This window comes from Eucyclogobius newberryi, unplaced genomic scaffold, assembly GCF_026437365.1.
Source record: "Eucyclogobius newberryi isolate DKJ021-1_F unplaced genomic scaffold, fEucNew1.0.hap1 SCAF_14, whole genome shotgun sequence".
Lineage (NCBI taxonomy): Eukaryota > Metazoa > Chordata > Actinopteri > Gobiiformes > Gobiidae > Eucyclogobius > Eucyclogobius newberryi.
The window spans coordinates 29,622,290-29,635,869 of NW_027315768.1; the positions used below are offsets into that span (position 1 = coordinate 29,622,290).

The window sequence follows — 13,580 nt, forward strand, 5'->3', positions numbered from 1 at the left end:
CCCTGTGTTTTCATGATCTAAACATGCTTTCTGCTCGTTAGGCTGCACATTTATCGCGTCGGAACAACTGCGGCAAAAAGCAGGGAGAGAAAAGTGAAGTCGTGCTGCGGCGGCGCTGAGGAAAGTCCGGGTTTTAGCTCAGGTTCTACCCAATTATGTCAGAGAAAACAGCTGAAATTCATCACTTTATTCCAAGTTCGTTTAAGTTCTGTTTACATCCTGCGTAAAACCAACTGCCTTCAGAATGCTCCGTCACGGCTGAGAAATATCTGTCAACGGCGGGGAATTCTTGGCTACGGTAACGCCGGCCTTGTAGTTTAAATCTGTACAAACATTGTCTGAAATAACATCTGATTATTTCATTAGTTTACAGGCCTATTTTTAGTTTTTGTCAATTCTGCTCAACAGGTTCGATTTGAAAACTGGACCCCAATACAATACTGAAAACCATATTAGCATTACCCCACTGTAGCCCATTTCCCCTCCCAATATTTTGCTTCCCTGATTTCCATATTGAACTCATTACTCTGGGCGGACGGTCTCATAAACGCCTGTATCGCACCTTGCTGGATGACACTTGTGCGGGGCCCATTGTCCTAAAGCTACAATACGGCACAATAACATTAGATGGAGGGGCAGATCGGTGTCGTCCAGGGGCCATTGTGCAAAGATGATATCATTATGGCCTCTCTCAGCGTGCGCCGCGTTTGTGTAAAAGAGATATCCTAATCAAACAGCCATCCTCTGTAAAGCTGCCAACGGGGAACAATGGAGCCGTGTGTGCGTGTGCTTTGTGTGTTTGCGTGTGTGTGTGTGTGTGCGTGCGTCGTTACCGTGCGGACACTCAGAGGAAACGGTGGTCGACCAATTGCCTGCTTATGTGAACTGAAGAGAGCCGGGTACATTTCTGTTGCTCAGAGCGACAGAAAGCGACGCGAAAAGAATACTGAACGGATTTGGCGCTATAAACCAATGCAGACTAGAGTTATAATACGTGCAATATGAATCATGCGCAAAACAACATGACAAGAGCACCAAAAAACTCATATACCGTATTTTCTGGTGCGACTCCGGTATAGTCGCACCGGAGTATAAGTCGCCAAGTAGCCAAAAAATGCATAAGAGAGTAAAAGTTGCACTGGAGTATGAAATGCAGTTGCAAGTGTGAAAATATATAACTATAAGTATATAAGTATAAATATAAGTCGCACCCAGGCCAAAACTATGAAAAAAGGTGCGACCTGTAGTCCAGAAAATACGGCATATATATTTTTTTTCATCAGTAATTTAGTTTCAAGTCCAGTCATAGAATCTATTGGTCACTCGAATGAATAATAATATGCGTTTCTTTAGGTATAATATTACATTCTGACAGTAAAGCTTTTGGAATTGTTGTTCAAATGCAGTCAAATGTGAGGTTTGTGTGAAAAACCTATAAAACTAAAGCATTTTCTTCACAAATACCTGCTCAGTTGGTGTAAAACTATAATTTATATATACAACAGGTATAAATACAAAAAATAAAGTCACACACACTTTAATGTCTCTATTTCCCAACAATGAAACACAAGGCTTGGGTGCACAGAGCATTGTTTTTCTTTATGAATCCAGGCCAACCAAAATATAGCATTGTATGAAACATCAATAACATTAGATATTACACACAATAATCTCCAGTACCTAAGAGCCCAAAATGTTTTTTGTCATTGCTATTTGGTGAATTTATTGTCATTATTGTCATAGATTTTTTCGGTCGCTCAAATGAATAATAATATGTGTTTATTTAGTTACAATATGACATTATGACAGTAAAGCTGGGTCAGATTTTTAAATAAAACGAGTGCAGCTTTTGGAATTGTTGTTAAAATGTAGCAAAATGTGAGGATTGTGTGAAAAAGCATAATTTCAAGTACTTTGAATTTATTGTCATCTTAAGCCATTTAACAGTCTTTTTTGGGCTAGTCTTTGTTAAAAAGTACAACGGCAACGGTGTAGTCCTATTCTAGACCAGGTTTAGCCCATATTTAGACCTGGAATAGTCCTGTTTTAGCCCCGTTTTAAGTCTGGTCGTGATACTTGCCACAGGTATACACTGTCCAATATGTAAAGTACACGAGACCATGTCCCCAGTGTTGCGTGCGGCTACACAAAAGAGCACCCACCTGTCTTTATGAACAATGGACTGAACCTCCCGCCGCGCTAATCCACTTACCTACAGCGCGGCATAAAACTCGGCGCGTCTAATCTCATTACCGCACTCTAAACCGGACACGGATTACGGCAAGGGGAAAAAAAATGAAAAGATGTCGCCGCTGTAATCAAAAGGCATCCACATCGTTGGTTTCAAACGGTGACTAACGCTTCCACAGGTGTGTCTTTGTCATTCCAGCGCACCGGTGAATGCCCCGAGTCCCAAAACACGCTTTCAGGAGCATTAATAACGAGGACGGGGACGAGTTTGGGGAGACGGGTTTAGGGGGAAGATTTATGTGAATGAGCAAAACTGTCCTCTGAGAAATCTAGCCGTGATCCAGATGAATTGGGCATTCTCCAAACATCTGTCTCCTTAGTTGTGATGGCGGCGGAACGAGGAAGACAAAAAGAAAAAAAACTACACTAAATGTACTAAAGGAGGGGTGAACAAGCCCAAAGAAGCAGTAAAGAACCCAATGGATACTTTGGTTCAGGGGTAAATGCTCTAACAATAAAGATGCGTTATGTACGTTTGTGGAGGGAAAGTCCGCCGCCTTGGGGAGGTCGTTGATTTGTCTGAAATGTTCCACAGTATGGCATGAAACAGATCCCTTTCCGTGGATTTTAGAAATAAAAACATATGTAAATGGAACAATGCAAGTTATGTATATTTAATGCCAAACAGTGGAACATTCCTGGCAACGCAATAGCATTTACAGAGGGTTAACGTGCACCATTAAAGGACAAATATTACGCAAAATTGACTTGGTTTCAACATTGTTCCCTCGTCAAAAACATACCGTGTTTTCTGGACTATAAGTTGCACCAGGGTATAAGTCGCACCAGTCAGAAAATGCATAATAGAGAAGGAAAAAACATATATAAGTCGCACTGGAGTATGAAATGCGGTTGCAAGTGTGAAAATAACGAATAATATCACATATAAGTCGCTCTGGAGTATAAGTATATAAATATAAGTATAAGTCGCACCCCGGCCAAAACTATGAAAAAAGGTACGACTTATAATCTGGAAAATATGGTACTTGGAGTTGTATTTTGCTTCATTCAAGCTCGTTTCCTTCATCCTGTTTACGAGATCCTCTTCCCTGCTCCTGCTCCGAGCCTCACAAAAACAACTTATTTAAATTTCTCGTTGACGCCGTTTTAAGTGACTAAGACTCTTTCTGACCATTTCTGTCTTAAAATCACATTTGTCACAACTACATCCATATATGTTCTTTGACTTCATTAAACACATTAAATGAATGCGCAATGAGTTATTACATGTATTTATCTTATATTTTTAACATCTCAAAGATTCTCGTTTTCCTACCGACTTTGAAATGTTATAAATCACAAGTAACTGCAAACGTTTTTCATGTTGGTTTTTAATTAAAAGCATGGCATTTTCACTTGATAGAGACACTACAGGTAAATCTTGCGTTGCACTTCCGACCCCTTGTGGCTGAACTCGGAATCTTCTATCCCATCTCGCAATAATACTCTACTATTTTTATTTTTACCCAACTGAAAATGAAAACACAGTGGTTGGTATTTAACGTGCACGGGAACGACATTTTAAAAGGTCAAATACGGCACGGGGAGCTTAAAGGAAGAAAACGCGGCTAATTAAATATCGCTAAAATTATGTATCGTAAATTGTCTCGAATCACAATAAAAACCAAGGGCAAACCCAAGGAAGGACGGGCTAATAAAAGGGGGCGAACTGTACGCTCGCTCCCGTCTGTGCCTTTGGAGAGGTTTAAATCATGTCAGATGTAATTTCTCACTGCTACGGGGTCCTAATAGGGTCTAAAGCGGAGGTGGTACTCACTGGCTGAATGACTTGTCCATGAGGTCGGCGTTATTGATCTTGACGATGCACTCGTCCTCCGCGAACAGTCCCTCCTTCCTGCTGCGACTGTCCTCCTCGATGCCCCGGATGAACAGACCCAGAGGCCTGAAGGGAAAAGGTAAGGCGGGGGAAGAAATGCATTTTAGTGTTTTATGCGGTTGTGAAATGAAGACAAATGTGAGGAATGCCAATGTCGTAACGTGAAAGTATTGCGGTTGTTAATGTGAATAAATGTAATAAAATAAAGTGAGGGAATCAGGTTAATTATGTCCTGTTTTTGTTTTATTTAGAACATTAAAGCTTTTACTACACATTAATCAACGTTAGTAAAGTGTGAAAAAGTCTTAATTTCATGCTGTTTTAAGTATAGTCATTATAAAATATTACCAAAAATACTTTTAAAGGCCCTGAATGTTCGATGATTCAAAATGATGAATCACTTATAAATCATTGGGATCATCCATTTAGTTCTTAATAAATAAATGAATTAATTAATTAAATAAATAAATAATAAATAAATACTATTGTATAACTGCAATTTTCAGGATGCAACAAAAACAAACACCAACTATCTTTGCCAATTATATATATTATTTACTGTAAATTGATGCCAAAAACAGATATTTATTGCAGCGCAGGCGTCAGAAAAGTTAGATGAATTTTAAATAAGTATGAAGTAATTATTGGCAAACTGTGATTCGTAAAGAAGTAAATGTAGGTCAAACATTTCCTCCTGCTACGTTTAGCTCTCTGATCCTCGCACGGACAAAAGAATGGTTTCAGGAGGCGAAAAGGCCAACGCGAGCGAGCTGAGCGGCAGAGGAAAAGGGCGGAGCACGGGCGTGGACGTGGGACACAGACGGGGAATGTGAAGACGTGATGAGAGGGTCAGGTGAGGCATGTGACCGGCAGTAAAAATATATCCTGCTTTGCTCACGGCATTTCCCATCCGCTTTTTGACCGGCGACGCCCAAAGAAAGGATCGTACCAGTCCGTCAGTGCAAGTGAGAAACAACCAAGCAACATGACACAATCTGGCTCAAAGTACCAAATAATATATGGTAAAAACGCTTCGACGAGACTTAAACGTAAGACTGGGACATATCGCAAAGCTGGTGATGCAATGTGATACTGCATATACATAGAGATGATATAAAACATGGAATACTGTGATATAATTGCGGCAAATTTTCATCCCAGTAGCAAAGACAGAGATGTGGCTAATTGCTATGGCTAAAGATATAATAAATGATGACTGTGGACGCTCTGCAGAGGCTAAAAACTCCAATAACGACGGATAAGAAGTGAGGAGTGGAAGTATAACTCAAGCAAGAACTTAAATGTCCCGACACGTGCAGTACAAATACTTTAAAGGCCACATTTTAACAGCCTTAGATATAATAACAGTCAATCGTATTATTATCGCAAATGAGCTCCTGTGTATTGTGATGTATTTTCAAAAGATAAAATGTTTATTAACAGTAATATTTTTTTTTTAGTTATTTATTAAATCAGTTTAATCAATTATCAAAGTTGTTATATTCCTACTTCATAACAAAATACACAAATGGGTCAGGATTTAGACACATTACATTACACATTTGAAGGTGCACTGTGTATGTTTGTTTCCATAGAGACGTTATGGTTTCCCCCATGGAGACGAGCAAGCGACGCCACAGGGCCAAGTTACAGGTCGGGTCTGTGGAGTCGCTCACGATCGGAATGCATGCAATTTTTCAGCATTAAAAACGTATGTTGCTAAAAACGCTAGATATATACGTTTAAGACCGTACTGTGCAACATTCCACGGAGAGCAATAACATCTCCATGGAGACAAGCAGGTGACTGTTGCATAGTCCCCAAACCAGGAGTAAGAAACTACAGTAAAACAATGAAATGGAAGTTTCATCCGTGTGCGCGGCGCTGAGGGTGTCGAGTTTGTTGAGTGACGTTTGTGGAAAAACAAGCGGCTGCTCTGAGCTTTACCGTCCACTGAGGGAGGAGCAGTACGGGACCACGTGGATCCCCAGAGGACTGTCCTCGCCCAAGATCTCCACCCTCCTCATCAGGCTGCAAACAGAGACACAGAATAAGACGTGTTACTGCTAAATGATACATGCATGGATTTAAAAAAGGGAAAGAAATCAAATATATGACATTTTACAAAGGTAAAAATGGTTGTTTCTAGCTTGTTCATTGCCGTTTCTAATGTGACACGTTTTTCTTGTACAGTTTTTTGCAGTTGTTTTAACCCAAAGGTTTTCCCGTAGAGCAGGGGTTTTCAAACATTTCAGTCAAAGTAACAGGCTGAGAAATGGATTTTCAAAGTTAGGGGCCCCCAAGCAATTTCAGGGGCCCACAAGCGCGTCATAAGAACAAGATAAATGTGTTGTTTTAAACCTGGTTATTAGCATGTAAAACAATTTAAAGTACTTTTATCTATTATTTGATATGAAGAGCACAAATACTGAATCATATAAACCAGAGATCATGATCTTTAAAACTGTTTAATTCAATATAATAATGTTTCTTATATATAAAATAAATACTGTACAGCATTTGACACAAGGAGATCTTGTGGAATATATGAAATCACGTCCTACAAAATAAACTACTAACATCATATAAACATTGCCCCGAAAATTAGACCGAGCATTTCCGAGGACACATGAACGCAACACGAACGCAGTGGCCAATCAGATGCCCGCTTTCATCGAAATTACATCACGGAGACCGCTCGGCCAATGAGAAGAGAGAAGACGTGCGAAGTGGCATGTCTGTCAAAACGAAACTTAAGCGATGAAAATGCCCGAATATAGCCAAATTACTAGTTAAATCTTGATTTTTTTCGAGGAGGGACACGGCGGGCTCCCTCCTATTTCAAACCGCGGGCCCGCCGGAGATTCAACTGCTTGCGGGCCCCGGGCCCCCATCTATTTCGCAGCCTGAGTAATCATACCAGTGAAATGAAATAGACGTCTGCAATTGTTTCACGTTGTAAATCTTCAAAAATGAGGTTTATTTGTATATATTTTAATACTTTATTATGTTATCTCACCCATTTTCACTAAAACATACAATTTTCAATCAAAAAGATAGATGTAATAAAGTGTCTTAGTTTTAAGATTATATTATGAAATGATCACACGACCCCCAGTTTAAGCTTCGCTACCCCCGGGATCCCGACCCTCATTTTGGAAACCAATATGGTAAAATGGCACAATATATCGCAGTTGAATTGAAAACGCAATCTCTGCACCGCAAAGACAGTAATTACTTAGATAACACAATGTACTCTCCTATATTTGTGCAGAAAAACCCTTGTGACTGTAGCTTAGCACTCTACCAACTTAAATCCATGTGATTGTTTTATTAGTTTTAGTTATTTAGTTCATAATTCAGTCTTTTCGCAAATGTAAATGCTCTTCGAGTTATTTACAATATGCGCTCTGATCAGAATGTACAGCAAATATAATCGTAATATTGACTGAATAATCACAATTTGATTATTTTCAGCCTTAATGCAGGTTTCAACATCTCTGTGTCAGAAATGCTCTTCAACAAACGTCAGGGCAGTATAAAGATCACTCTCTAACTGCTGAGCCACCGCCGACACGCGCAAGTCTGTGAAGAAGTGCGCCGTCGTCACATCACAGAGGTGTGTTGTGTAAGTCAAGAGCACCAAACTCCGAGTCCTATAACTTTGACAAACAGCTCTCTGGAGGGAGCGGCGAGAAGGTCAGGCGAGGATTAACTACTGCACGCTCACAGATAAACTAATCAAATAAACAAAGACTTCCACAAGCGCACACGCCTTTAAACAAACCATGAGTGTAAAGTACAGGCTGGAATCAGACTAAGACAGAGAGGCGGGACAGAGACAGAGAGAGGGGGAGAGAGAGAGGGGGAGAGAGAGAGAGAGAGGGGGGGGGGAGAGAGAGAGAGGGGGAGAGAGGGGAGAGAAGAGAGGAGAGAGGAGAGAGAGAGGGGGAGAGAAGAGAGGAGAGAGAGAGAGAGGGGGAGAGAGAGAGGGGGAGAGAAGAGAGGAGAGAGAGAGAGAGAGAGGGGGAGAGAGAGAGGGGGAGAGAGAGAGAGAGAGAGAGAGAGGGGGAGAGAGGGGAGAGAAGAGAGGAGACAGGAGAGAGCGAGGGGGAGAGAAGAGAGGAGAGAGAGAGAGGGGGGGAGAAAGAGAGGGGGAGAGAGAGAGGGGGGGGAGGGGGGGAGAGGGGAGAGAAGAGGGAGAACAGGGTGAAGGAGAGAAGAGAGGAGAGAGAAGAGAGGAGAGAGAGAGAGAAGAGAGGAGAGAGAGAGGGGGAGAGAAGAGAGGAGAGGGAGGGAGAGAGAGAGAGAGAGAGAGAGAGAGGGGGAGAGAGGGGGAGAGAGAGAGGGGGAGAGAGAGAGAGAGAGAGAGAGAGAGAGAGAGAGAGGGGGAGAGAGAGAGAGAGAGAGAGAGAGAGAGAGGGGGAGAGAGGGGAGAGAAGAGAGGAGAGAGAGAGAGAAGAGAGGAGAGAGAGAGGGGGAGAGAAGAGAGGAGAGAGAGGGAGAGAGAGAGAGAGAGAGAGAGAGAGAGAGAGGGAGAGAGAGAGGGGGAGAGAGAGAGAGAGAGAGAGGGGGAGAGAGGGGAGAGAAGAGAGGAGAGAGGAGAGAGCGAGGGGGAGAGAAGAGAGGAGAGAGAGAGAGGGGGGGGGAGAAGAGAGGAGAGAGAGAGAGAGAGAGAGAGAGGGAGAGAGAGGGAGAGAGAGAGAGAGAGAGAGAGAGAGAGAGAGAGAGAGGGGGAGAGAGGGGAGAGAAGAGAGGAGAGAGGAGAGAGAGGGGGGGGGGAGAGAGAGGGGGAGAGAGAGAGGGGGAGAGAGGGGAGAGAAGAGAGAGGAGAGAGAGAGGGGGAGAGAAGAGAGGAGAGAGAGAGAGAGGGGGGGAGAGAGAGGGGGAGAGAGAGAGGGGGAGAGAGAGAGAGAGAGAGAGAGAGAGAGAGAGAGGGAGAGAGGGGAGAGAAGAGAGGAGAGAGGAGAGAGCGAGGGGGAGAGAAGAGAGGAGAGAGAGAGGGGGGGAGAAAGAGAGAGAGAGGGGGAGAGAGAGAGAGAGAGAGAGAGAGAGGGGGGGAGAGAGAAGGGGGGAGCAGTGTGAAGGAGAGGAGACAGGAGACAGGAGGAGACAGAAGGGGGGAGCAGTGTGAAGGAGAGAGGAGAGAGGAGAGAGGAGAGAGGAGAGAGGAGAGAGGAGAGAGGGGGAGACAGAAGGGAGGAGCAGAGTGCGTGTCTGGACTGTTGTTAACTTTGAACAGTTGGTTTCTCTCTATGGGCCCAGTTCACACAATGGGAGAAAGGCTTCGTTTACAGCTCCGCGTCACCGAGCGGGAAAAATGAATTGTGGTTGTCCGTGGAGATTCTCGGGAGGCATTTGGCAGACGCCGAGTCCTGTCTGACTTTGGAGCCGGCCGTCTCCATTACCAACTTTTATAATGTGTACTGTAAAGAGAAAAACATGCCCGGGAGCGCAGAGTCAGGACGTGGAGAGGGGACACGCTAATACACTAACACGCTAACACGCTAACACAATAACACGCTAACACAATAACACGCTAACACGCTAAACTACAGGATTATTCCAAATGTGACCCCACATAAAAGGGATTTAGTTGTTTACAGAGGACCGTACTGTATATTGCCTAAATTTAAGATCAATTGCAATTAATCTTATGATGTACAGGACAGGTTAGTATTTGTATGATTAACATATATATTATTATAGTTTTAATAATTGTTGCAACCCTAGTGTCTTGGATTCCTCTTTGAGGTGGTTTTAGCTGTTCTATGGCTCTTGTTCTACGGCTCTCTTGTTCCATGGCTCTCCTTCTACAGCTCTCCTTCTACGGCTCTCTCCTTCTACGGCTCTCTCGTTCTACGGCTCTCTTGTTCTACGGCTCCCCTGCTACGGCTCTCCTGCTACGGCTCTCTTGTTCTACGGCTCTTGTTCTACGGCTCTTGTTCTACGGCTCTCCTTCTACGGCTCTCCTTCTACGGCTCTCCTTCTACGGCTCTCTTGTTCTACGGCTCTTGTTCCACGGCTCTCCTTCTACGGCTCTCGTTCTACGGCTCTCGTTCTACGGCTCTCGTTCTACGGCTCTTGTTCTACGGCTCTTGTTCTACGGCTCTTGTTCCACGGCTCTCCTTCTACGGCTCTCGTTCTACGGCTCTCTTGTTCCACGGCTCTTGTTCTACGGCTCTTGTTCTACGGCTCTCTTGTTCTACGGCTCTCTTGTTCTACGGCTCTCTTGTTCTACGGCTCTCTTGTTCTACTGCTCTCCTTCTACGGCTCTCTTGTTCTACGGCTCTTGTTCTACGGCTCTCTTGTTCCACGGCTCTCTTGTTCTACGGCTCTTCTTCTATGGAGCACGTCGCCGCGGGCAACACAGTGGCTCTCTACCTCAAACTGTTTCAGGGGAGAACTGTAGCGTCGGTCAAGTTTTCTACTGTCCTCCCCTGAGTAGAGACAATGCTGCAGCCCCGGTGGGAGTATCCATGGTTACGCCGTCACTCAGCGCCTGTAGGCTGTGAGTGGTGGATGCACTATGTAAATATGAAACGAGTTTACCCCTGGCCTTATTAAGCAGAGTTTTTTTAGGCAGGGGACAGAGGAGTGATGTCATGTGATCTACAGAAAGATACATCATCACAGTGAAATCATAAAGGTGAATGAAATCATAAATGTGAACAACTGGTGTTATGAGAGAAAGAGAGAGAGAGAGAAGCTGAGAGAAGGCGAGAGAGAAAGAGAGAGAAGGTGAGAGGGAAAGAGAGAAAGTGAGAGGAAAAGAGACAGAAAGAGAGAAAGAGAGAGATGAGAGAAAGAAAGAGGAGCGAGAGAAAGAGAGAGAAAGAAAGAGGAAAGAGAAAGAAAGAGGAAAGAGAAAGAAAGAGGAAAGAGAAAGAAAGGAGTGAGAAAGAAAGTGTAGCGTAAAACACATACTTTGAGGACGTATAACTACAGAAGACGTACAACTACAATAGGTGGAGGTATATGCACCTTTTCAGATGGCCGCCAACTGCCATTAAAAGTAACACCACCACCACCACCACCACCACAACAACAACAACAGGATCAAGTGCGCTGAAATAGAGCTCTAGTTCCTTTTACGCATTATTGTCAGATTACCAACTTGATGTGCTCACAAAATAATCTAATGTCATTCTCTCGCCAGAAGACTCTGAGTAAAAAGCAGTTATTTCCTTATTCCCAGTGTGGTTCCTCTGTTCCCTGCAGGCGGAGACTGGAGACAGAGACAACAATTCACCCTCAATATTTGGAAACCGATGATTTTACGATCAGAAAAATCAAAGCAATCGCACATTTTCGAATATAAAACTGTTAATTGCGTAAACAGCCAATCGCGTAACGAAGCTAACTGCAAACAAACACGCACAAAAACGACACATTTCTTTTCTTTTATTTATTACAAATCCGTGTAAAACTTTCCACTACAAAGCCTACGCAGCGGCGCTCCAGATGGTTTACGCGCACAACATCTGCCATACCTTGTTACGACCAGCAGCGTGGAACAACACCGGCGATGAGACAAATACGGAAAGAAAATAATTATTCATACTTTTCTTTTGCCAAACATTAGTTGCTTTTCAAACAGACTCGGCGAGCGGGTAACGGCTTCCGTCTCCACCGGTTTCCTATTGGCAGCCGAACAAAAAAAAAGAGCTCGACAGAAACGCATTATCGGCACTTTTCATGGACGTGAAAGAAACTCGGAGAAATTATAAAAGCGGTTCTGAATTAATTAAGACCTGGCTAATGAATTGAATAATTATGAAAAGAGGGGGGGGAGATATAGCGCAGCCCTCCCTTCTTTCTCTCTATCTCTGATCTCTCAAAGCTCCCGGCGGATCAGTACAAAAAACGCACTCGAAATCCATTTGCGAAACCCTTTTTTCCTTTTCCCTTTTTTTCGAGATGTTCGACAGGCTACGACGCCGATGCGACACAAAACCTGGATTGCGAGGGGAATGGAAAATGGTTGGGACTTGAGAAACGGGGACACGTGCGGGCGTCGTTCACTCTGCACACCTGCCACTTCACCGCACAAAAAAACACACACACAAAAAAACAAAAAACACAAACAGATCGGAGAGTCCATTAACGCCCGGCCCTCGCTCGTCTTATTTATCCCAGGGCTTTTGTGGTGCTGCGTCAGGAAAAGAGACGCCGGCTGAGTAATAAATGGAGGTTGTAAACAAGCGCAAATCGGGTTAATAACGGCGTGAATGGACACACGGGATTGAATTATCACGATGTCTGTTTAGGTCCTGGGCAAGATGTTTTACACCGTTTTGTATAGAAAATAACGTGAAAGCCTCATCACACAACAGGATGTACGGGAGAGTTGATAAAAGCCCATGTTCTTAAAGGTGCACTGTGTAACTTTTCAGGTGCGGGCCCCTCCCTCGCCTGTCTCCGTGGAGATGTTTGGGCTTTGGAATAGTGTGTGGCATTTTACCGGCGGTGGGAAGTACAAAAGGGTAAGTGCAAAAGTAAAAGTACTGTATCTTAGGTGTCTGTGCGCAACTTGACCCGATCCACTTTATCTCTAGAGCACTTTTTACCAACAAGAGCCGTTTCCATGGTGCGGCACATGGGAAAATGGGGACAGAAGACTAGTCAACGCGGTAAATAAACTATAAAACTGTATGAAAATGGAATAAAAACAGTCAAATAATAATTAAACAAATAAAATAAGACAATAAATTAGACCAAAATAAAACACGCCAAAGTGCCACACAACTCACACAGTACATTTTACAGAGGATACTTTTACTTTGAGAATAGGTATATGTATTATGGCTTAATAGAATAATTGTTAAGGTGGTTAAGGTGGCAGCACATATGCCAGGCCTCAGTCTTGCGAGTTCGAATCCCGGCTCTGACAAGTTGCTGCATCTCTCATCCCCATTTCACAATAAACTTTCCAGTCCAATGAAGCCTGAGGGCCTTTTTTTTTTTTTAAATGAATGATTGTTACCTTGGCAATGGAAAACTGTTATATTTAAAAATGACATGAATGGAGCAGTGAATTCAAATGAATGGAGCAGTGAAAATGACTGCTTTGGGACTTCTCAAATCTCACTTAAATTTGAAAATGTTCTCAAAATCATAACATATCAATTAAATATATAAAGACACAGTAAAAGTCAAAAAGTGAGGAACACCAGAAATCTACCCAAGCAGAGTACTTCCAACTGTAGAAGCACAAAACTTCATGTGAACGTCTTTAAGAATACATTTCCCACACATTCCACAAAGGCCGTTTTGTCTTTATACAACATTCATGCCACATTATAGAAAAGCCGAGTCCTTGAGCAAGACACTCCCATCAGCTCGCCAATACGAATGCGTGTACAGTATTACACAGTAAACAATAACGAAAAATAATATTCCACAAAAGGACCCATAGCCGCGGTGTTGTTTCTACAAAAGCAATTCTCCATAACTGCATTTCCTTTAATAAAACTACATTTTCTCCAGCGGT

At 43.1% G+C, this 13,580-nt stretch overlaps 1 protein-coding gene across 1 annotated transcript in view; it reads right to left on the reverse strand.

Moving 5' to 3' along the window:
* The window catches only part of pard3bb (par-3 family cell polarity regulator beta b), a 352,270-nt gene that overhangs the window by 259,021 nt on the left and 79,669 nt on the right, over positions 1-13,580 (reverse strand). Inside the window, exons 7-8 of the mRNA XM_072445192.1 lie at positions 6,035-6,118; positions 4,028-4,153 (exon numbers count right to left, since the gene is read on the reverse strand). Of these exons, the coding sequence (XP_072301293.1) occupies positions 4,028-4,153; positions 6,035-6,118 (210 nt within the window). The remainder of the gene's footprint in view (positions 1-4,027; positions 4,154-6,034; positions 6,119-13,580) is intronic.